Source organism: Cyprinus carpio, chromosome A7 (genome assembly GCF_018340385.1).
Source record: "Cyprinus carpio isolate SPL01 chromosome A7, ASM1834038v1, whole genome shotgun sequence".
Taxonomy (NCBI): domain Eukaryota; kingdom Metazoa; phylum Chordata; class Actinopteri; order Cypriniformes; family Cyprinidae; genus Cyprinus; species Cyprinus carpio.
This window is the reverse complement of record NC_056578.1, coordinates 9782230-9808057: the sequence shown is the minus strand read 5'-3', so window position 1 is coordinate 9808057 and position 25828 is coordinate 9782230. Positions and strand designations below refer to the sequence as shown.

The following is a 25828-nucleotide window of genomic DNA, read 5'->3' as shown; positions in this document are numbered from 1 at the left end:
GTGGCTCTGCTCAATTCTTGCCAAGCCCTCAGTTGTTGCCTGGCTAGCTTCCCCATCTGCCTGTCGGATATGTCTGCAGTGTTCTGCCTCCCCAGGCTTCTCAATGGTTTCTCATCCAGCCGAGGAATGGGCTATCCTCCAACGACGAAGATGGTCCTGATATGTGGCTGCCTTTTTCTATATCGAGAGACTTCTTGATTTTTCAGCCTTGCTCTTCATTCTTGCCCATTTATGCAGCTCATCAAAGCGCTTGAGGAGCCTGGTCATGCATGGAGCTGTCTGAAGGATGCCTGTTACATCATCCATGTAGCTCCCCAATGGTGGAAGCCTTGGAAGCTTGATGCCCCTGACTACTTGCCTGGGCCCTCTGAGGATTACCTCAAAGGCTTAAACAAATAGGATGGGGGATATGGCACACCCCATGGCAATCCTGCAATCCAGCCATTGCCATCCTGTCATGTAGCCTTCCAGAGTAAAGCACATGTGCAGGTTGCTGAAGTATCCTGTGATAATGTTCTGCACACAACATGGGACATAAAAGAATTCCATGGCAAATTATAGCAGCTTGTGCGGCACTGAGCCGTATGCGTTGGCAAGATCTAGCCATACAACATCCCTCTTTGCAAGCTGAATTTGATCCCAAATCACAGAAGAGTGCTCGATGCATCCAGGGAAGCCTGGAATTCCGGCCTTCTGGCAGCTTGTGTCAATGTATCCATTCCCCATGATAAAGTTGCTCATTCTCTTTGCCAGAATAGAGAAGAAAATCTTCCCCTCCATGTTCAACAAGGCGATGTTTCTGAACTGGTTGATGGTATGGGAATTCTGCTCTTTGGGAATGAACACACCAACAGCTTGTTGCCACTCTGCTGGGGCTTGCTCTTTCTTCCACGTTGATTTCATGAGCTTCCACAGTGCCTTAACCACCTGGGGGAAGTTCTTGTACAGCTTATAGGGAAGCCCATTAGGCCTGGGGGCTGATGCTGACCATGCCTTCTTGATAACCTCCTTTACTTTCCTCCAGTTCTGGAGGAACTCTGCTCTGACTAGCTGCTCAATCTCCCTTTCTCTCCTTGCTTTCCTTGGGGCTGTGGGCTCCTTCCTACTGACCTCGCCAAACCTTCCCATACATTCTTCAAAGTCGATCTCCCCAAGGCTGTTAAGCTTGTTCTTGACACTGCCTCGCAACGCCAGCTCTAACAGTTGACTCAGGTCAGAGATGAGATTCTGCCAAGCAACCCAATCATTTGCCTTAGGCCACTTGATCTTGTTGCGCTGACCTGGTTGCTTCATCATTGGCTTTGTGGGATGTACTTCTGGCAGACTGATGCCAAGAAGGTTGTTAACCAACCAATTGAAGGTACCTGTGACTTACATAGTACGTAAAAAATACACTATGGAAGTCAATGGCTACCAAACAGTTCACGGTAGCCATTGACTTTCATAGTATGGGAAACAATACTATGGAACTCAATGGCTACTGTCAGCTGTTTGATTACCAACATTCTTCAAAATATCTTCTTTTGTGTCCAACAGCTGAAAGAAATTCATACAGGTTTGGAATAACTGGAGTTATGAATGAACCAAAGCAATGGCAATACCATAATATTTTGATATTTACCATGGAAATAAATGATTAGCATATCAACCACTGTATTTACATGGTATTCCAGGCTACCTCAAAATACAACATGGAATTACTATTGTACACCACAGCATTATCATGTATCATGTGCAGGAAACCACATCATGATGGTATTGCATTCAAATGGTAATGATGAACAATAGATACTGACCAATGACAGCAGTGCTGTTGTTGCTCTGGGGGGTGTTGGAGGACAGAGACAGTATGTTCGCCTTGCTGAGGGATACTGGGGTGTCCAGAGAGCTGTCTGTACTGTAGGACAGGGTGGTGGGGTTTGTGACGGGCAAAGTCAGCGGTATTGAGTAACTCTGCTGACCCAAAGCAGCCGGCTGATAGAGACAGAGAAGATGATGTGAGCGATGTTTTGGCTGCTTATTAGGGTGTTGCCATGTACTGTAGTTGCTATGGTGTTTTGGCTGCTTATTAGGGTGTTGCCATGTACTGTAGTTGCTATGGTGTTTTTGGCTGATTATTAGGGTGTTGCCATGTACTGTAGTTGCTATGGTGTTTTGGCTGCTTATAAGGGTGTTGCTATGTACTGTAGTTGCTAAGGTGTTTTGGCAGATTTTTAGGGTCTTGCCATGTACTGTAGTTGTTATGGTGTTTTGGCTGCTTATTAGGGTGTTGTTATGTCCTGTAGTTGTTATGGTGTTTTGTCTGATATCTAGGTTGTTGCTATGCAGTTGCTAGGGTGTTCTGGGTAGTTGTAAGGATGCTGCTATGTGGTTGCTAAGGTGTTTTGGCTTCTTTTTATGGTATTGCTATGTAGTTGCTGAGGTGTTTTGGCTCCTTTTTATGGTATTGCTAAGTGGCTGCTGTTCTGGGTGGTTGAAAGGACATTGCTAAGCAGTTACTGAGGTGTTTTGGCTGTTTTAGGGTGCTGCAATATAGGCTGCAATATTGGCTGCTTTTTAGGATGTTGCTATATTGTTGTTAGGGTGCTCTGGGTGGTTGTAAGGGTGCTAATTTTTAGACTGTTTTTATGTGGTTGTAAGGGTGTTGCTATGTAGTTTTTAAGGTGGTGTGGTGAGCATATGAAGAGTAAAAAAAAGAGAGAAAGTATAATCTTTTTACTAACCTAAACTTTTGAACAGTAGTGTAGTGTAACAGGGATGCCGAGATGAAAAACATGCATCACACTTTGCTTACGATTTTGTGATTTCTCATCATGTTGTCAAACTCTTCATTAATCTTCTGATATTTCTCCTCCGCGTGAGGCGTGAGGACATATGAAGCTTCTGGATCTGGGCTGTCACAACCTCTTTGTTCCTTCTTGTTCAGCACCTGTAAGGAGCAGCAAAGAAGAACAGTATGATGGCATTAAAACTCTTAACATTCACTATAATTTCTCAATGTCTATATGCAAAAAATACAAATATAAGGCTAGTCTCCTAGAAATGTAGATTATTCTTCTTTGGAAATACATTTTACTATAGGAATAATCTGATGGAGTGCAGTGCACACATAATATTGAAATAGCATCAAATAAGAACAATACATAAGAGATGAATTATAAACCAAACAGGCTTCATTATGTTTCTAATAGTAGAGTCTTATACTGTTGTCACGTGACCTCATCATATTGCATGTATAATTATTTTTTTTGGATTTCCATCCAGTTTTGATCTCTTATATACATCACACTGGAAATGGAAAGTCAAGTCAAGTACATTGCATTATGGGATGCAATATTTCATACATTTGACCCAGTTACATACTGCTCATTTTGGCAAATGTCATCATACAGAATATTTTCCTACCTATTACTGAATATTACAGCCCTGAAGCAAAAGTGAAAGTGCAGTACAGTAGATTGAGGACCCTCTTGCCGCGGTTTAAGAGCCCTTATGAGAGTGAATGGAAATCAGAAGCTTATCTCATCCTCAGGCGTCTGTAATGCTGTAACTCTGTGCTTTAATGTTATAACTGGGCCTTACAGTACAGCTATGACTCAGACAGAGGTTGAAGAGTTCAGCTAGGAGGTTCTGACTCTCAATTAATCTGGAAAACAAATCTAGGTGTTAATAATATGGAAATCAAAAATCAAAATCAAAATGTGATACGCAGTGAAGATTTTGACTAATATGACAGGATCTCCCCCACTCAAATCATCATCATCAGTTCCAGGAAGTCCAGGTTGAAGAAGTTAATGCACTTTATGACCAATTTCCTAGCCATTCAATAATCAATGCGAAATGGTTCGCTAAGGTCAATCTCCAATAAAACTAAAAAAAATACAAAAATTACACAATATTCACTTACAAATCTCAACTAAATCTCTTCAGAAATTGTAGAGGAGGGGCATACTGTACGAGAAGCAGAAAATTTCTTAATTTAATCTCATTCCAACCTGTTTTAAGGAAGAATTGCATTTAAACATTTTCTTTGCAACTGGACAATTGCATTTCCCTTAAAAGAATAGTTTACCCAAAAATGAAAATTAGCTGAAAATGTGCTCTCCCTCAGGCCATCCAAACAGCTGATAAAAACATCACAATAATCCACAAGTAAAACACACGACTCCAGTCCATCAGTTAATATCTTGTGAGGTGAAAAGCTCCATGTTTGTAAGAAACGAATCCATCATTAATTAAGGGATTTCAAACCATTTCAAACCACTGCTGTTTCTGGCCAAAACACCACAATCCATAATAACGCTTCCTCCAGCAACAAAATCCATCCCCTGTTGTCCTCTCACATCAAAACCCACCAACATATTTGTTAAGAACCATTTTGGACTGTTTTCACTTGTAACTTGATCTGTGCATATTTCTCCCCTGATTCAGATGAGATTTTCAATGGAGAAAACAAGATTATGGATTATGGACTATTTTTGCCAGAAGCACTGGTTTAAAGATAACAATGTCTTAACGGTGGATTTGTTTCTTAGAAACATGCAGCTTTTAACTTCACAAGAAGCTTTTCCTATAACACCAAAGTACAATTAATTGTAACTCAGAGGCAGGTTTAGTACTTTTCTCTCTCCTTAGATGACCTGCCTTATGAATCTTTAAAATAATTTCTACTTGGATACATATTATAAATGATTCTCAAATTAAAGTGGCAACTAGGCTCAAAATTCCTATAGGCTATATAATATACTGTAAAGCACAACCTCAGTAGTAAGTGTGTAGCACACGTAACTTTGATTCAGAAATGCATTTCTGGTACACATAAGCGATTTGTGATTCATGGAGGCTAATGAGAACAGCTCTCGCCAAGAGTTCCACGTCCTTGACTGATAGTATCTCAGGTTTCCTCAGTATGAATGTTGGATAAGACTGGATCCTTATTTTTAGCTACAACCAATTAGCACCACTCACAGAAAATCTGTTCACATGACTTCAGCACCAGCATTTAGCCACAGATAGCTAGACATTGAACACGCATTCACTAGTTCCTTTAAACCTGGCATCTCTACAGAAACTTACATCACAGGAATACATTTCATTTTCAAATAGAAAACTATGGAAGCCCTTTTTCTGGCAGGAAATAAAAAATAAATAAAAAAGGTAGCGACTTTTTAGCTCACTATTGTGACTTTTTTTTCTTACAATTCCGAGTTTACATTTTGCAATTCTGGCATTTTTTCTTCTCAGAATTCTGTGTTTATATCTTTATATCTTTTTTTTCTCGCCATGGAATAAATAATAATAAAAGGTAATTGTGACCTACTACAACCCAATTCTCACTTTCTGACCCTCGCAATTCTCAGAATTGTGAGATAAAAAAAAAAAAAAAATCCCATGGCAGAAATGGGCGTATATAGAAAACAATTATTTTATTTTATTCAAATTTAATTTAATTTTATTTTATTTTATTACTGCACAATATTACTATTTTACTGTATTTTCGTATTATTTTATTCATAAATGTAGCCTTTGTGAGCATAAGAAACTTCTTTCAAAAACATTAAAAAAAAAAAAAAATAACGCAATCCAAACTTCTGACAGGTGCTGTACGAGTCGCTTTGGACGAAAGCATCTATGAATAAATGTAAACACACATGACAATTGCTTATAATACAAGGTAAAAGGAAAAGCACAGAATAATCGTGGCTACTATCACATGTTAATTGTAAATAGAGCAAATGCATGTGAAAATGAAGCTGTAATTTGAGCACATGCCTCACTGAGTCAGTGATCTATAATTACTCAAGCCTGCATGCTTGAAATGTGGCCCAAATGTTTGCTAACTGTGTTACAGCATCGGTAAATGCAGCCCGCATCTCTATATGCATTAGTGTAATCTGTTAAAGGCCGTTCTGTGAGATAGTCAATCAGATATGGGTCATAAGATTCAGAATGAATCAAGATCACTACTGTGAAATGTCTTAAGACATAGCAATTAAGATTTTATTCTGCTTTTGACATTCCCACGTTGTCTAAAATGTGTAGTAGCCACTTACTTCTACAATGTCTGAGTTGGTTCTGCTCTCGTGAGGTTCGTTGTATTCCGTGTACTTGAGCAAGACCTTGTCCATGTCTGTGCTGGCGTACTGGAAGAGTTTATTGGAGCGGTTAAAGATAATCAGGGCTATCTCACAGTCACACAGAACACTGAGCTCATACGCCTTCTTCATCAGACCAAACTTCCTCTTTGTGAACGTCACCTAGGAAAACGACAGGAGAAATATCAGAAAGGTGTATATGTTATCATTATGGTCAAAGATATCAACTAAGGAGTTTCAGCAATATGATCAACATCTGTTCAGCGTTGACTGATGTGGTTTTTGTAACAATTGGTTTTACCAAAACCAAAATATACGTCCAAACAAAAGCTAGATTGAAAAACTATTACTTATGGATGTATAACAAATGTCTACATTTACTTATTATAAATGTTAATCTCTATATTATCATTCAAAATGTTGGGGTCAGTAAGTTTGTTTTTTGGAAAGAAATGTATAATTTTATTCTACAAAGACATATTAAATTGGTCAAAAAGTACCAGTAAAAACATTTACAATGTTACAAAAGGTTTCTATTTCAAATAAATGCTGTTCTTATGAACTTTCTATTAATTAAAGAATAAAGGTCAGTTTCCACAAAAATATTAAGCATTCCAACTGTTTTCAACATTTATAATAATAAGAAATGTTTCGTGAGCTACAAATCAGTATATTAGAATGATTTCTGAAGGATCATGTGACACTGAAGACTGGAGTAATGATGCTGAAAATTCAGCTTTACATCACAGGAATAAATTACCTTTTAAAATTTAAAATTATTTTCAATTGTAATAATATTTCATATTATTACCATTTTTGTTATATATTTTATCAGATAATACAACTTTGGTGAGCAGAGGAGATTTCTTCAAAAACATTAAACAACATTTACCAACCCCAAACTTTAAAAGGGTAGTGTATAAAAATAAATACAACTTAATACTCTAACAAAAATGACTATGGTACTGAACCGGTTTGCTTTTCTTTTCTTTTTTTTTTTTTTTTTGAGTGTATGCTCATTACTAGTATCAGAAGAAGTCATTCTTCATGACTGTCTGATGGGACCCAGCTGTCAGGGTTGCCAGATCATCTCATGTTTCCTGCCAATTATCACCCTCCCTAAGGAATCTCAAGCTTGCTGCCACTTCACAGCTGAGGACCAAACTCTTACAGCAAACACTGAGAACAAACCCTTTTGATGTTTGTTGTCAATGTCACAGTGTAAAATCACATTTGAAATGCTCACACACAGCATTCCATTCAGTCTTATATAGGCAGCTGAGGAATTATTAACGCTTTCGGAAAAGAAAATACTGATTCATTCAACCAAACTACAGTCAAGTTTTACAGTCAAAAGAAGGCATGGTACCATAAGAAGACCATGATTCTTTTGACAAACTGCTAAAAAAAAAAAAAAAAAAAAAAAAAAAAAACCTTGGTAGTACCAGTGTTCATTGATGGTATCCTATGAAAAAAACATAGTACTGAATTTTTTTTTTACATGGGACACTGTGGTACTTCCAGGAATACTATGGTACAATCATGGTACATTTTTTTAATTAAGTGTAATATGACAATACCATGTATTTAAGTACAATTTGGAGCACTATATACATACCATATTACTGTATATGAATACAGTACTTACACGGCATTTATAAAATACCATGCAATTACCATCTGATGTACTATGTGTAATGTGTACTCAGTAAATTCAAATCAGCATATTAGAATGATTTCTGAAGGATCATGTGACACTGAAGACTGGAGTAATGATGCTGAAAATTCAGCTCTGCATCACAGGAATAAAAATGTATTCAAATAGAAAACCATTATTTTAAACTGTAATGACATTTCTCAATATTACTGTTTTTACTGTATTTCTGTGCAGCCTCAGTAAGAGACTTCTTTCAAAAACATTAAAAACTATGGTAACAGCTAATGGTTTTTTTTAATAATAATGTTAACAGGAAGTCATTGGGCTTCTTACATCATGCTACATGGCTAATAGTGAATTAATGCTCTAAGACTATATAGTAACAACTAACCACAGACAGTACAGAGGAATTATTCATGTACACAGGAATCTACAGTATTTCTACATATGCATAAATCACTGATCAAAACACTGTGTGTACCAAAAATACTCTCCCGAACAAGAGCGCCCAGACTAGATAGGGTTTGTGGTGCGGGTTGGTATTTTAAATTTAGATCCCAGTACAGACTGGGCAAATTCAGGCCTGTCCCTGTGGTTTTGCTGTGAGTGATGGCCGTCAGGGGCAGAGAGAGACACTGTACAAGGGCTCAGACTGACCGGTCTCCTAATGAGAGATGTGGAGCCCTGAACTGCTCTAATTACTGCGACCACACCACAGGGACTGCAGCCCGCTGAGGAACCCAGACAAGAGCTCCTGTGTGCAGACGCATGGAGGAGGGTCAGCCCGGTCCCACCACGACAGACCCGGAGTCTGACCGGTACATTCATTAAACACGCTTAAGAGACACGGGGCGCTCCTGAGCGAACATTTGTAAATATGAATAATTTGTTAACAGATATAAATCATGGATGTTAGGAATGAAGGTGTGTGACGTTCCCTCTGCTCCAATGGTCTACAAAGCTGAGTTGTATGAAATCTTAAAAAAAAAAAAAAAAAAGCCTCTAAACAGGCACAAGTCATCGTTTTCTGACATAAAACTAATGGTGATGCAATTGGCTGTATCCAGTGATTACAGAAGCTGTTGATTATGGATCAGAATCATAACGATTTTAATTATTCTGATTGCTTAACAATTCCATTTATTTTTTACTTTTTAAAGGAAGCACTACAGATCTAATTGTGGTTCAGTGAAGAAACGCTCCAACCTATTCACTGAATAAGTCACTGAATCACTTCAAACTTATAAGTTGACAAATTTTGACAAATTCCTTCTAAAAACACAGTTCATAATAGTTTTCTGCTCGTGAATCTGATCATGCTTGTTTTAATTTGGTTATTAAAAAAACGGAACCAGTTCTGAGAACTAGTTTTTGATACCAAAATATGCTGGCTGACTTTTGTGCAAAAATACACCACAGTTTGCAAAGTATGATTTTTAAATGATTTTTTTTAAGCTAAAGAAATCTCTTACACTCATCAAGGCTGCTTTATTTTGATCAATAGAACATTGATATTGTGAAATATTGCTAGAATTTATAATAAATGTTTTATATTGTAATATATTTTAAAATCAAATGTATTCCTGTGAAGGAAAAGCTGATTTTCCTCAGCTTTTGCTCCGGTCTTCAGTGTCACATGATCCTTCAGAAATCAGTCAAGAAACATTTCTTATTGATATCAATGTTGAAAACAGTTGTGCTGCCTAATATTTTTGAGAAAACAATGATACATTTTTTAAAAGAATTCTTCAATTAATAGTAAGTTTCATGTGTATTTACACAATTTAATGCATCGGTCAATTTAATGCATTCCTGCGGAATACGTTTTAAATTCTTTATATATTAAAAAAAAAAAACTTTCAAACTGTAGTCTATATATTTAATATATAAAATTTTTCACAAATGACTGAAATTAAATGCACATTTATCTTTAACATCTAATTGCTGACTTTGAAAGCACCGATAGATTTTTTTTTTTTTAATTGTGGTTTTAGTTTTGATTTATAAAGCAGACATCTTCATCTCACCTGTCTGTTTCTCTCATCCATTATGCGGGTAATCTGGATCTTCTTTCGCCCCATTGTAACTTCACTTACTAATCAAAATCCACTTTACTTTCCAGCGATTATGGTAGATTATTTTTTGGTTTTACTGCATCGTAAGAAAACACGTCCTCTTTGCATTCTTCACCACACCAGAACCTGCAAGAGATGCAAGGAGACAAAGCTTTTATAGAAATGTACAAAATTTAGTAAGAAAGTCAAAAGTGAGTGAAGACTAAAAAAATCGCAAGCAACATTTCAGTGTCACCTGCAGCATAATCAAACACATTTCTGATCTCATCCATTTTCAGATCTCTGATGTAATCAGATTTGCTGGCTGGTGTAAACAGCATCAGTATATTATGCTAAACCCACTGGATTATGGGGGCAGGAAAAGTCGCTGTAACAGCATTTCTCATTAACATGGATTCAAGCCATCTTATTTCCCATTAAAACCACATCATACAGCTACTATTGCGCATAATCTACCACGATCCCACGTAAATCTGAAATTACAACATGTTATCTGGGCAATCCTGACAGAAAACCATCCATCATCACATCACAGGCTGTCATTACTTTCCAGAGCAGTACAATATACATCCAAGAGAGAAATAAAATAATTCCATTAAGGCCTTACTTTGGCTTGCATTTACTCCTCACTCAGTAAGCCTCCCAAGAAATATAAGAAAAGATCAAAAATGTGTCACTCCAACTATTTCTGTAGCTCATAACAACAACAAAAAAGTGGCTACAAGGGCCTTTTTTAAAGCAGATCCTCACAACCCTGTTTTTAGAGAATTCCTGCCTGATGTTCCCAATGAAGAAGCAGATCTTGAGATCTGATGGAAGACAAAGGAACAACACCCGTATTCCTGCACTTTCACACCTTCCCGCTCATCTCCACAGTTACCAGGGCAACCAACAGATGCCTTACACATGATCTATCAACTCTGTCTAAGTGAAAAAAGAAGAAGGAGCCAATGTGAGAAAATAACACTGTACTGTATATTTTTGCAATAATTTTACATTGCGTATCTTGTATGTTTAGGACTGTACATTCAAATTTACATTTAGTTAAAAATGTACAAATTACAATTCTCACCGAGTCTGTTTACTTCATCTACATTCTCATAAAGGGACCTGAAAGATGCCCTGCTCCACAGATTAAAACATCATTTACAATGAGTTACTAAAAAACGGATGAATGTTTCCAGCAGACCAATGCGATTCCGTCAGAAACACAACTGGCACTGTCACACAGCACACAGACATGACATAATCCTGCTTATAGCAGTGCTCTGTAGCTGAGTAAATGTCTGGCCTCCTTACATAAATCATTTTTATAATAATTCACTACACAAAACACGGACACAGCATTAAACCCTGTGGTCTTATATGAGGACAACTGCATCCAACCTACTAGGCCTCGTCTAGTAATTAAGGGTTATGTGATTGTTTCCATAATAAATGCAGGCTGACACAGCTACGTTCTGCAAAACATCTGGCTTCAGGGGCCTCCTGCGTCTTATTTCTTTGTTGTTGAACATTTTATCATATATCCATGTTTTTGCTATTCAAAAAAGATCTGCATAAGTAATTATATCTATAATGATGTAATTTAACTAGACTGTTTTATGTCATTACTGTCAGAAACATTCATTTTTGTAGATGTATTCAGACAGGCTGCTTTACAAAACACTGAGTTTTTGGAAATGTAATCAGGGTTTAATTGTAGCCAACTCATTCTGGACTGATTTATTTATAACTCACAACTGCCTGATGAACTCCTGTAAATTTGGAGTCAAATGTTTATAGTAAATTTCATCTTTCAAATGTTTGGGGTCGGTTTTTGTTATGCTTACCGAGGAGTCCCAGACGTAAGAGCTATGATGACAGAATCCTGGTGTGCTTCTTTATGATATCATAAAGCTCAAACTGAGAAATGATGTATGCTAATCTCATGTTGTCTCTGAATTAGTTAGAATAAGGAATGTCTCGACTTGAAACCATTTATTTTCTTTTTTTTGTGCACTCAAATCAAAAACAGCATATGCATGGATGCATACAATGTGAGCAGGGGCAAAATGATCAGTTTTCCATCCTCGCTTTCCACACTGACAACAACTCTGAGCTGTTCCAGAAGAAAGTCTTTAGTCATTGCAATAGCAACTGGAGTAGATACAGTATACCAAATATTGACTACATTGTTTGAACAAACAGATAAGATTTCATACAGTCAGTCCTAAACATTAGATTCAAAAAACCAAATTTGAAATACTAGCTGTTTGAACTAAGCCCAGATCATGGAAAATTCACCCTGGATGGAAAGAATTCCTAACAAAGCAACTTTTACAAGAACGGTAAAAGTATTCATAAAATATAAAAATACTGGCATAGAATTCAATTTAAGGTCACACAAAAGATCCTTAACAGATCTAGAGAGGATTGCTTTGAGGAATAGGATTAAAAAAGGACTAAGCCAATTCCAATTAGATCAGGAAACCTCATGTGATTCTCCATACTGACAAGGTCAAAAATGTTAAAAGACACAACAATATGAGTGGAGTGAACGTATGAATGGAGCAGCGCTTAAATGAATCAGATTCAAAACAAATTCCAAATTCTCATTGGATTCTAAATCTCAGTTAGCTGGTCATTATCACAAAACAAACCCTTTTTATCACCTTAAAGACGGTTGTTTTGTGATTATGATCAGCTGACTGTACATTATCATGCTTATTAGATGGCCATTTACCAAACAGACATAAAGTACTGTTTTGGATATAAATTATTTTATAACATGAGAAGAAAGACACCACCAAAACTAAGATATCGGTTGCAATGTACAACTGTAAATTATCAACGGTCATTATGCAAAAAAAAATATTTAACTGCAGAACAGCATGACCAATCAAAATCAAGTAGGCTACCGGAGAAAGCAATGCAATAATAGAGAAAATTCCCAATGTTGCTCTGCAAATTTTTGCAGGCAAATATCAACAGAAGTGATTTCAATAGAAATCTGTGCAACTGAAAGTTTCTCATCTTTGATAATCAAAATGACTTATATAAATGTATAATAACAATAATTTATTCATGCCTGGCTTGAATATAAATCTACACCCTTATCTCATTTAGTTTACACAGAACCATAAATATGCAAATTAGTCCCCGCCTCCACTCAGTCACACCAGCTCTGAAAATGGCTCCGCTTTCTTTCACAAAGATTCAAGATTTTTATTTGTCACATACACGATTATATAGAGCATATATAACCAGCAGTGAAATGTGAGTCAGGTCCGCTCCATGGACAGTGCAATTATTAAAGAATACAACACAGATGAAAATAAACATAAATATAGGTATGAAAGAATGAAATAAAAGCAAACAATAAAAATATAAGAATAAAATATGAAAAAAAGATGTATACTGTAGAATTAAATATAGAATAGAAAATAATGTGCATGAAAGTATACTGTAGTCTTAAATATTAAGATACACAGGGATGTACAAGAGGCAAATGTGCAAACAGGTTGACACTGTCAGTATGTCAATGTGAGGTAGAGAATGATGAATATCTTACTGATAAAGTCAATATTAAGTGGAGACATGAAGCTGTTAAGAGGCTGGTTTTGAGTTTAGGAGCCTGATGGCCTGGGGGAAGAAACTCCTCCTAAGTCTCTCAGTTTTTGCCATCAGGCTACGGAAGCGCTTACCAGATGGCAGCAGAGTGAAAAGATGGTTACTGGGGTGGATGGAGTCCTTGATGATTTTAACAGCTCTGCTTTTGCAGCGTTTGAGGTAGATGTCCTGCAGAGAGGGGAGAGCAGACCCTGAGATGCACTCAGCTAAGAGCACAACTCTCTGCAGGGCTTTGCAATCTTGACTGGAGCTGTTCCCATACCACACTGATATACACTTAGTCAATACACTTTCTATGGCCCCTGAATAGAAAGTTTTCAGGATTGCTGGCGAAACCCTGAATTTCCTCAGCTGTCGCAGATGGTACAGTCTTTGACTGCCTTTATTAACCTGTGTTTGAATGTGTGAAGTCCAAGTCAGGTCCTCGGAGATGTTTACACACAGTAAATGCTACACAGTGGCAAGTGGCAATATTTTGATTTAATTCAGCCATATATGTCGGAACCAGAAACTGAATCCACAGAGGAAGAGTCACAAGTCCTACAAGTCCATGTACCAGAATGCTAATGCATTTTATATATCGCTTTCTACAGTGCTGGACACGTAACGGTAACTGATATCATTAGCCTCTGACTCGACTACATTATCAAACAGCTAACAATGTGTTTCTAATGTTACATAAACCATGCTCACGGTCTCCATCTCAGACAGCTACCTTCTAAAAATCAACATCCTTAGATGGAAATGCTTTGCTAATGATATGAAAAGCCTGGCCCACAAGTTGATGAGATTGGCTACATTCTTGTGACAACAGTTGTTTCAATCTTTCAGCGTTTCTTTGGTACGCTGCAGTTTTTAGGAGAAAATGCTCAGCATTGTTGTTGACTGATGAATTATCACATGGTTCGACTTTAAGCATATTTCAAACATCAGCTAGGCATGCAAACAATGTTAAAACTTGATTTTCACCACAGGGGGGTCTTTAAAGAATGATTTCTTACAGAATTTTATTAGAAGATGCTACTACGAATATAATGCGCAAACTGTTGCCTAAAGTTCTAAACCTTTGCGAGATATAATTTAACATAATAACACAATATGCCATGTGGCTCACAACATAATTGTATCCTGTATTATACTGTATTTTAAGCATTGCCAGCCAGCTCAAGAATAATACAGCCTGGAGTAGCTGGCAGGCCAATCCCAGAGGCACAGAGCCAACCCTCAAGCCCTCTGGTTTGGCCGCGATCACTGAATCCTAACAGTCAGTCTAATAAAGCGCACTCATGTTCCTTCCTCAAATCTAATGTACAGTTTGATTTGGCAAAGCGCAGACATTTCTATTTACACTTCACAAAAGCAAGCTTCACGGGACTGCAGGAAGCCAGACTGGGGAGCTAATATTTAGAGACAATTATATTTGATTTCTGTATTTATGGAGTATAATTTCTGAAAAGATGGTCAATCTATTTAGTTTCAAACATGTGGAGCGGCGGTCAGGCAGAAGGCAGCCAGAGGTTTATGGCTCTGTTGTTGAATCTGACCCCAAGTGAGCATGCAGTGATTTCTTCTGTATTACTTAAAACACATGCATACTGTATGTTAGGTTTGACATGCCGTTGATTAAATGTAACGCATTAAACATAAAATGACACATAGAAAACAACATGCATTAGTTTAAAAGGGCCAGTATAAGTATAAAGTCTAACTACATTACAAATTCTGAGTCAATCTAGGTAAACTGACAATGTAAAGTAGTTGAATGCAGCCTTAAAAGTGCGCTAGAAAGAGAATCAATGCCATGACATTGTCAAAACAACTAACTTGATGCATGGACTTTTAACATCTGGGAGCAGAACACAGCTTTATAGTTTAAATATTTGAAGTACAATTGCTTGTGATATATTTGTGTACTAAATAAACAATGTTTACACATTTGTTTAATAAACAGTTAAATTCCTGAAAGTTAAGATTTATTACAACATGCAGTACAGTGATCCCGAAAAAGACCTAAACATTTAATTCACACCTGAAATAATTTCATAACAATATATAAAGTGGCATCAGCAAACCTTTTTAAAGTGTTTTTTTCTTTTTAAACTGTTTACCTGAACCATTTTACAAAAATATTCAACTGATGTGATTTTTAATGTTCAGACAGGTGTATTTGATAACTAGACTCCTTTTGCCTTCACTAATAAATAATAAATGCACATAAATGCCATTTGATATTTTCTTATCTAATGCAATGACATCCATACATTAAGTCTGGCTGTAAGAGTCCATTTAGGGGCAATTAATGCAAATTAGTGCAAAGCCTAAAATGCTGCAAAAATAACAACATAGCCCATACACTCTGTGTATAAGTTACAATTTCATTTGTTTTATTTATGTAGTCTATTATATAACAAGCCGATAAATAGCTACTGCAAATATTTAAACAAATGTAAAAAAAAATATAGGCTACTTAAAAAAAAGAGACGTTACAGCAAACGTGTAGAAGCTATAGATAATGTCAAGAATAAAGCTCCAACATACGACTAAAGAGCAACTGAATAAACCAATTTTATAAATCAAAGTGGCAGCAACTTACTTTCATTACGCCTAACATCACTGACAGACGCGTTCAATAACAAAAGCGCGTAAACCCCAGGCGTAACTTAAACGAAAATAAATTAGCGAATTAAATCGATGTGAAATTACGTTACTGAATATGACTGATCGGTTCACCAACAAGCGTTTTAACCCGCACTGCTGTATCAGAGAGCAGCTGAGCTCTTACCTTCAGCCGGGCGCGTTCAGAGTTGGAGAGAGACAAAAGGAGCGCAAACCGAGCCGAAGGATTCAAGCGCGAGGATTGATGTGCACTGTTATCCCGAGTCATTCTTGCTCTCGTGCACGCGCTGCTGGATGATCAAGAGCTCCCAGCTCCTCCCTCCTACATCAGTGTCCTTCAGAGACCTTCCAGCCCACCTCACAAATACACTGATTGATTCGGGCTCCTGTGTCACCAGATAACATGCCACATTACACAACACCTGATGCAGTACAGCCTATTAACAACTCTATAAATCTATCTATCTATCTATCTATCTATCTATCTATCTATCTATCTATCTATCTATCTATCTATCTATCTATCTATCTATCTATCTATCTATCTATCTATCTATCTAATCACAATATGAGCAGAGACAAAGAATTAAATTAATAAAAACATTTGCGTGCATGCACACACGTATATAAAAGGTTTTGAGCTTTTGAATTGTAAAATTGTTAAAGGAAATGATTTACAGTAATCTATTAATCTACTTTACTGTAGATAACTAAATGTCATCTTTAGAAATGTAAGTGAGAAGATGAACAGCAGGCAGGAGAGACATCTGTTGGCCTGTCACAGGGAATATATAGTGTCAGAGACAGGAAAATATATTAATACATGATTCATTCAGGGTGATTTATGAGATGTCTAAAAACAGAGGGCTGAATGTTATAGTTTCAGTGAAGTCAGGGATGGGAGATTTTGCAGGCTGAAGAACAAAAATTAAAATTAATTGACAGAGAATCAAACAAACAGATAACTAATACACACCCATACATTTCCGAATTACTAAGGAAATACGTAATATAGCCTTGACCTTTTTTTCATGCTTTGTCAAAATTTTTAAATATGTCAAAAAAACAGTAATACATAGAAAATAAATTAAACTTAAAATTCCACTTGCACAAGCAATTAGATGTAATTATATTTGCACATCACTAGAGTGACTAATTAAACAGCTTCTAAATTAAATGCATATAGACCGAAAATCATTTTGAAATATATCTCACACAACAGTCGCAGAGCATTTTCAGAAAGCACAGTACTGAATGCAAGCACTTATTCAGCTTTGAACATACGGTCAATAAACCATTAAAGATCATATTTCAACTCTCAGATACAGCGAACAGACATTTCATTAAACTCTCTGTTGCCTGAGCATTTTCAGATGATTTACATACAAATATCACAAGCAATATTGTTCCTAAGTGTCTAAAAGTAGTTAAAGTATCTCTAAATTCTGTGTAAAATGCAATCCATATAAGCCATACTACAATATGCCAGCTCTGACCTGCCTCACCTAGTATTATTTTATCACTATTATTATTATTATTTGTCATTAGCATGTCAATCAGCACACTTTAAAAAAAAAAAAAACCTTTCAAACACAAAACAATGTTGTGATTCTGTGTATTTATGATGCACCAGAAGCAGCTTCACAATGTAAAGACAGCTACATTTAATTCAAAATAGCTCAATATGAATTACATTTCACTTAAGCACACATTTGAAATAACAATACAATATGTTTTAAACATTGTTATTATTGCAAAACATTCAGCTCAGTTATCCAGTTATAAGTGCCAATGAAACAATAAGAACATTGTAACATGTAAAAAGTTCAGCTGAACTTGTCCTAGAAGACCTGGCTGCTTTATGTCAACTGTAACAGTAACATCGACACATTAACTCAAAGTCATCCTCTTGCTCACATCAGATTAAAGGGACAAAAAATATTCTAAATACTGAAAGCTGAACAATGATGGCACACTGACACAGATGTAGTGTGGTATCTTCAAATCTCCACTATTCACGTGTCTCAGTCTTTTGAAAATATTATCTCACACAATAATCCAACAATCCCTTGAAGCTGCCTTCAATGAGAACAATCAACTGCATGTTTTTCACATTCAAAAGTCATAACATATGATCAACACACCTGATTTTCTTTAAGCTAATGAGTGCTGGTCACTTTCAACAGCAGACACACACTTGTTAATGAGCCTCGGATTGAAATACACACGTTTATCTGTAAAAAGCCACTTTTAACGTATTGTATCATGGTTAAAAACAACAGTGAGATACGAACTCGTAGTACTTTTTTAAAGAAACATGACATTTCAGTAATATTTTCATTAAAGGGATCTCGAAAAACAATTCTATTTTCCTTTCAAATGGAAACAAAAAAAATCAATTTCTCACCTAAAACTCATCAGTTTTCAGTACATCAAGTTGCCAATCATTAAAACACAGAACAAATGTTTTGGTTACAATAAACTGTAATAATCCCAACTCAAACAATATTTTATTGTTTGTACAGGCAATTGATTGAAAAACACTTTGTCACATTCTTTTTGTTAAAAGATGCTACACACAGAAGAAGATCGTGAAGATCTTCAGGACAGTGGGCTGTTAAATGTTTCTGAAGCTCAGACAGGTACTGTATCAGTTCTTCATAAAGTCTCCTGTGATATTCTTCAAGTCCTTCGTTAGCGTGTGTGAGATGTCAGCCCTGCAGGTTAAACGTCCTCAGACAATGGCTTGAACAGCAGTACGCTACAAAACTTACAGTGGCTCTGTGTAAGAGATACAAAGAGCAAAGAAAATCAGCTTATAGTAATAATAATAATAATAATAATAATAATAATAATAATAATATGTACTTAAATCTTGTGCAGAAAACATGCAAAACTTAATGCCACAATGCTAGGGTGTTTCTCCTTGCTACAGTAGGTGGTTCTATTTTTGGCCCAGGTTTCTGTTGCAAGTTTACATCCAACCATCTTTATGCAGATTTTAAGGTTGAGCTTATTAAAATCTAAAGGAAAATGCTTGATATAACCATAAACTTTCAAAATATCTTTGCTTAAAAGATAATGCAATAAATTGAGGTGTATTGTCTGAAGTTTAACATCAGTCAGAATGTGTGTTAAGACATGACCACACATAATTTTTAGAAAAACACTTAAAAAATGCTAAATATTGGAAGAAAACCCTGCTGATGAAATTCTGGTCCCTATATAAATATATGATAACACTTTATGACAAGGTTCCATTTATTAACTTCACTTAACAAGAACTATCAATGAAAAATACGTAGCATTTATTAATCTTAGTCAAAGTGAATTGAGGCATTTATGAATATATTATTAAAATAAAAACTTTTATTTGTTAATATTATTTAATGAACCAGAGCTAACATGAACCAACAATAAACAGTTGTATTTTCATGAACTAAAATGAACAGATTATTAAATATTGTAAATATTGTAACAAATACTCGTTCACAAGTTAGATAAAAGATATGTATATATTTTATGTATATATGTATAAAAGATATATGTATATATTAATATATATATATAATATATGTATATATATATATATATATATATATATATAAAGATAAAAGATATGTATATATTTTATGTATATATGTATAAAAGATATATGTATATATTAAAGATGAAAATGTAATATTTATTTTCATTAGAAATATATCCTTTGAACATGAATCAATCAATCAGAAAAAAATTGGATAAAAATAAATTGTAAAATAAACAGATTTACACTTTAGATAAAAAATTAAAAAATTACAAATCCTGGAAAATATATAGACCTGGGCACTAAATTGGTTGACCACTAATTTTTGCACCTGTTTTACTGTATGCCAGGCAAAAATTATGAGTTGGATCACTTCAAAAAGTACAAGTATGCCTCTCCTTAAGTCACACTCTAACATTCAGGCTAAGGGATTTAAAAAAAAAAATCTAAGACAAGTAAAAACAATATTAATAGTGATGCTCGCTTTACCAAAACCAAATAATGAAGCATCAAAAAGACAGAGGTCAAAGCAACCTAATGTACATTTTTGGTATGGTTAGCTGAAAGGAAACTATCTCACAGAGAAAAAGCTTTCCTAGCTGAGATCAAAATATATATGCAGATTAATGTGTGCTTATATAAGGGAGGTCATGTTACTCCCACAACATGCAAGCTTTCACAAGGCTGGTCGATGAAGTGCTATTGAAACAGTGAGGATTTCCTGTTATGCCTTCACAAAACACACACACACACACACACACACGACCTTAGACTGAAAATGAAGAGTATTACGGGAGTAAAAGAAGCAAATGGAAAAGAATTCCCTTAAACAGATCACCTCCCTCTCTTTCTGTCGCTCACACACGTGCACCGAGCACCGTTCGTCTCCAAACATCAGCCGAACACTCAGGGTAAGAGGCAATTGGCGAGTGGATTAGATCTCTTAATGCACGTGAAGTAGCTGAGAGCAGCAGTGGAGCAGGATGATTGGGTTACGCTGCTGGATGTTGATACCAAAACCACAGCGTTGCATTACAGATGATACATGACGGGCAGCGGAGCAAGCACTGATCATTTCAACCAATCAAACGAACAGGAAGATGAGGAGATAGAGGAAGTGACAGGGGTCAGAGAAACCAGCATGAGAGAGAGAGAGAGAGAGAGAGAGAGAATGAGAAGAGGCAGAAAGGAAAAGAGAGATTGTCTGAATGTAAGAAAACTGAGATGTGTGGAAGTGAGGATGCTTTTGGTACATGAATATGCACATAACAGTCAATCCCAGAATGCACATGCGTTTATACTGTTCAAGTAAGGTGCTTTTAATGTTTTAAAAGAAGTCTCATATTGCTCACCAAGGGTGCATTTATTTGATGAAAAATTGGAAGAACATGGAAAATGGAACATGATCCTTCAGAGTTGAAAACAGCTGTGCTGCTTAATATTTTTGTAGACACTATAATAATTTTTTTCAGAATTCTTCAAATAGAAAGTTCAAAGGAACCACATTTTTTTTAAAAAGAAATCTTTTATTAAAGATATAATTATTATCATTGATTAAACTAAAAGTATTACTTAAAAAAATTTCAATCTTACTTTTGAATGGTAGTGTATGATATAAATATGGTTTTGAAATAGATTATTGGATTGAAGTGGGCCGTTCACACAGCACGCATCTTTGTGTCTAAAAATCCGAGACGCAGCACTTAAGAATGGTTTTAAAAAAGCGCAGTGCAGGATGCCTCCTCTGCCATGTTACCATCCAATAAAACAGTTGCCATGCCAACTTGCTACTGTAAATAAAAGCCCGCAATGCTTGCCCCGCCTCCGGGATCTTCTGATTGGACCACTGCTTTGGAAATGACATTGATGAGTGGTGCTGCGTGTAAAAGTTGGAATTCTTTAAACCTGACAAGGACAAAAATACGGCGAGAAGCTGCAAAAGATGCAGATTGGAATGGAAAACAGTGTTATGTGTGAACGGCCCCTAAGGTTAGAAAAGGATGGAAAATGGTAGATAGAAAAAAAAAAGTTTTTTTTTGGTGTAAAAAAACCTTGAATAATATTAGTGGATAAAAATAAATAATATGAAGTGTCTGATATAAACACTTTAAAGACAGAGTGACAAAGAGGAAACAAAAGGGAATTTGGTATCCATACCTCTTGTGCACTCCTGCGAGTGCAGTCTCTCTGAGAGGAAACAGTTTAGGGTAGACGATGGTGAACATGGGCTGACTGCAGCGGTGACAATGACCCAGAGGCCACTGGACCACATCTAGCAGACTCCTGGGCAACAGGAATGGTGTCAGGAACTTCACATCTGCACACAAGACGGGAGAACGTGAGACGATTTAGGCTGGTGAAGGTGAAGGAAACTGAGGCTTTGTCGGTTTGTTTGTGACTCTTACCCTTACTGGTCCTGTTGTTGGCGGCATGTAGGACTCTGCACGCCAGCTCTTCCAGAGGCAACACATGGTCAGTCTCAGAGCCGATGGCCTTCACTTCAGAGGGCAGAGGAACAGTCATATCTCCCAGTGTCAAACAGAGCTGCTTCACGTCAGAGATCTGCGCAGCTAGACCACATCTGTGCATGCAGACAGATAAATAACATCACGTGAACAGGTTGAAAAGCCAAGAAACAACCACACCAGCAACCATGAAAAGCTATATATATACTGCCAAATCAACAACCATGATGCTTTTTGTAATTGACTTATAATGCCGGAAAGTCTTGCATTTTTTTTCCCACCCAGAATCTGTTTGGGTGTGGGATCAGTGAATCTCTCTCGGGAAAATATACAGCGAAAGCAGCAGAACATTTTAAAAGTTAACAAGTCGAGTTGAAGTTTACAGTTTACAGAACTAGTTGGGAGATGTACCATAGCAAATCTTTAAGAGATAATCAAGAGTTTTGTTGTTCGTCTGAGGAAAGTAAGTTCTGCCTGCAGAGTTACATGTGTGAAAAAAATCAATGTTGTTTACTTTGAGAGATGGATGGAAAGTCTGACCAAAGACTCTACATACATTTTCCACTAGTTTCTGTGGCACCGTTTGTCCAGTCGCTCACAGGAATCTCAATGAGCTCCACTTTGTTGCATGCTGATTCATTATTTTGTTAAATCAACTAATTCAGATTTAACTGGACATAATGACACATTATGTATGTATGTGTGTGTGTATATATGAATTAATTAGATAAACTCTAATTGTCTTGTACTGAATCAATTTGATTCTTTATTTCTGGTCTATAAATGATCTGAGAAAAATAACAGTAACATTTTAAATTTTGAAACGGGGGAAAAATGAACTGACAGTTTTCATTCAAAAAGACAGATGAAAACATCAAACACACTATACAAAAGGCACAGACATTTATTTTAATTAGTTTATGTGAATATTGCTTTAGGTTCACTTAAATAAATATTTTTTAATGTTCTGTAATTGTTACTAATTGACAAATAAAAACAATGCTAAATTGATCATTTATGTTGTTTCCACATTAACTTTCATCAATTAGCTATGCCACATAAAGATTCAAGAGAAAATAAATTTATGATTACACGTTTTAAAATATTAGATGTGATTTATCAAGATAATGACAAGTAATTCGTTTATTTATAATTACTTCATAGTAATTTTTAAAACATAAAGTTTGGCGTTTGATAGCATACTGCGATGACAGAAACTCACTCACCCACTGCAGCCGATGACTTTGTTATAAAGATACGACGGGAGTCCCTTCAGATGAGCGTTGTTGTCCACAAAGACAAACTGCAGCTCCATGGAGCGCCCCAGATCTGACAAAAATATACAACATCAGTATATTGGCAACAACATCAAATAAATCACCTGGTCCTCGTGCAATATATTCCAAGTCGTCTAAAGTTATATAATAGATGTGCACAAGGAACAGAAAACTTCCCTAACTGTAGCTCTCAATATTATTAACTTTTGGTTTGTTCCTCTCAAAAAACTATCATATGGTTTCACAGAAATCGTATGGACTATATTTGGGCTGAGCATAATTAGACAATTGATTAATTATGATGCTTACATTACCCTTCAAAAGTTTGGGATCAGTAGCATTTTTTATGCTAAACAAGACTGCATTTATTTGATGAAAAATACACTAAAAACTGTAATACTGTGAAATATTATTAAATCAATATATTTTAAAATGTAATTTATTCCTGTGATGCAAAGCTGAATTTTCAGCATCATTACCACAATCCTCAGATTAACATAAACCAAAAAAAACAGCATTTATTTATCATAACTGAATGAATTCTTGTAGACTCTCCTCAGGAGGTTCATGGACACGTCCAGAACCCTTGTTATGCCCTCTGCTGGCAAAAACAGGAGGCTATACATTATAAGATATTGAAAGGGAACCATATTTGCATAAACAGGAGGCTATACATTATAAGATATTGAAAGGGAACCATATTTGTATTAATGCATAAAAAAAAAAAAAATTAAAAAAAAAATCACAAACATCTCACATGTGTACAATGCATTTCACTAGTTAAAATATGCTTGAAACTGTTGGAACAATTTATTGTCAAACACTTAGTTTGGAATAATTCACATATGATAAAGTAAAGCCAGGAACAGTCTCGGCTTCAGATGAAACACTGCCTAATTAAAATGGGAAAAAGCAATAAAAAGACTGATTTAAAACAACTGTGTGTTCTGAAGCAAAGCATTTAAAGAGAGTGACAAAGAGCTTAATCATTTTCAAACAGTCTCTTTATGAAGTTTAACTCCTCAGAAACATTTAAGTGTCATACTGAGCACAAAAACCTAAGTTTCTTTGCTAAATGAAGTTTAATAACTACAGTGTACTGAGGTTTAAAAGTCTCCTCATACCGTGAGAATTTTTTTGATGCAGTTAAAGCTGCTTAATTGCACTTGGAATAAAATGTTACAGATAATATCTATGAATTAAATGGGCTGTTTAACTAGAAGCATTATTATTTACACCATTACACCATCTTCTGCAAGACTTCCTTCAACATTTGGAATATTTCAGGTTAAATAAGTTCATAAATGCATATAAATCTAAATCATGTTCTGTTTTAATTGACGCATGTAGCATGCAATTATTTGCAGTGAAATATTATTTTTATTGTTCTTAAGCACAGTAAAGCAATAAAACCAAATGTAAGAGCAATTCATTTTTTGTTTATTATCAGACTTTCCTGTGCATATCAGAATTGAGAATCACTATTACCAGTCGCAGCAATGCAGCCGTTCTCAGCTTTTTAGATCAATGCTGAGAAACGTTCACGCCTCACCTTGCGGGAGAAATTTCAGTTGATTGTTGGCCAATCGCAGATGTCGTAATGAGCGCAGCTGACCAATCTCTGGACAGATGACCTGAAGAGCGTTGTCACTCAGGTCCAATGACTGCAGCTTCACTAAGTTGCCAATTGCTGGAAAAACAACATAATGTATAATGTAATGCATGAAGCACCTGACATCCAAATATTGCTATATACTGTATAATCATGAGATAAAATTACCTTGAGGAATTATCGCAATATTGTTTGAGTGCAGGTATCTACATGAACAAAAGAAGGATGGCGGGACTATGCGTCATGATCTTGTTTTTCATCAGATGTCGTACAAATTATTAGATTTTACCAAACTCAGACTATTTACGTCACACAGCTGTTATTTATGGGTGGGTAAGAAAACCTCCCAAAGATTGAGGGACCTCTACTGGACAACAGTAATATTACAGTGGAACAGAACTAACATGCAGATCATAAAATTTCACTAATTCAGTACAACAATGATTAATACTCACAATTCTATCAGGTTGGGAAGTTTCTGAGCCAGACTGTCTGGCTGACAGGAGGAAAACAATATTAGGATGCAAAAAATGTTCACAAAATTTTAATACAGGGCCAAATCAAATATGAAAACCGACATCACTGGCACTGAGATCTTACAAGAGCTGTGAGGGAGTTCCTCTTCATGAAGAGACGCTCCAGGAACTGCATCCCTTCATCTTTGAGGAGCTCCACGGGGAAATTGTTGAGGTTTCTGTAGTTCAGGAAGAGATTCTTGTGTCGCTCTTGCTTGGCCATAAAAATGGCTTCATGGAGCTCAGACGCCATGGCTGCGAGAACCGAGAGAGTTTTCCCTCTTTCAGCTTCTACTTTTCCATTCTGAAAGAAACCTTTTTTAGACTTTAAATTCTATATAAAGACATGTATTTATTAAGAATTAGGGCCAAATA

At 36.1% G+C, this 25828-nt stretch overlaps 2 protein-coding genes across 4 annotated transcripts in view; both read right to left on the bottom strand.

Annotated features, from left to right (window-relative positions):
* LOC109103080 (myocyte-specific enhancer factor 2A-like) overlaps nt 1-21870 on the bottom strand; it is a 27657-nt gene extending 5787 nt beyond the window's left edge. The window contains exons 1-5 of one of the 3 annotated variants that reach the window (XM_042759540.1): nt 21742-21870; nt 9780-9953; nt 6054-6257; nt 2795-2929; nt 1797-1974 (exon numbers count right to left, since the gene is read on the bottom strand). In XM_042759540.1, coding sequence (XP_042615474.1) covers nt 1797-1974; nt 2795-2929; nt 6054-6257; nt 9780-9833 — 571 coding nt within the window. In that variant the 5' untranslated portion in view covers nt 9834-9953; nt 21742-21870. Of the gene's footprint in view, nt 1-1796; nt 1975-2794; nt 2930-6053; nt 6258-9779; nt 9954-16221; nt 16460-21741 lie in introns of those variants that run through there. The other 2 variants (XM_042759541.1, XM_042759539.1) reach the window with 2 other exon arrangements.
* LOC109103490 (leucine-rich repeat-containing protein 28) lies at nt 17654-25828 on the bottom strand. Its single transcript, XM_042759542.1, has 8 exons — nt 25539-25828; nt 25394-25434; nt 25107-25144; nt 24879-25016; nt 23276-23378; nt 21990-22165; nt 21742-21901; nt 17654-18836 (listed from the first exon to the last, which is right to left on the bottom strand). The coding sequence occupies exons 1-8, from the start codon at nt 25704-25706 to the stop codon at nt 18767-18769; spliced, it is 894 nt and encodes a 297-aa protein (XP_042615476.1). The 5' UTR covers nt 25707-25828; the 3' UTR covers nt 17654-18766.

What these genes read in the sequence shown, in the direction of transcription:
- LOC109103490 (XM_042759542.1), bottom strand. Translation starts at nt 25,706, where the DNA reads ATGGCGTCTGAGCTCCATGAAGCCATTTTTATGGCCAAGCAAGAGCGA. An exon ending in ACTGAAATTTCTCCCGCAAG is followed by an intron (nt 23,379 to 24,878) that starts GTGAGGCGTGAA and finishes TATTTTTGTCAG; the next exon opens with ATCTGGGGCGCTCCATGGAG. An exon ending in CAACAACAGGACCAGTAAGG is followed by an intron (nt 21,902 to 21,989) that starts GTAAGAGTCACA and finishes TCTTGTGTGCAG; the next exon opens with ATGTGAAGTTCCTGACACCA.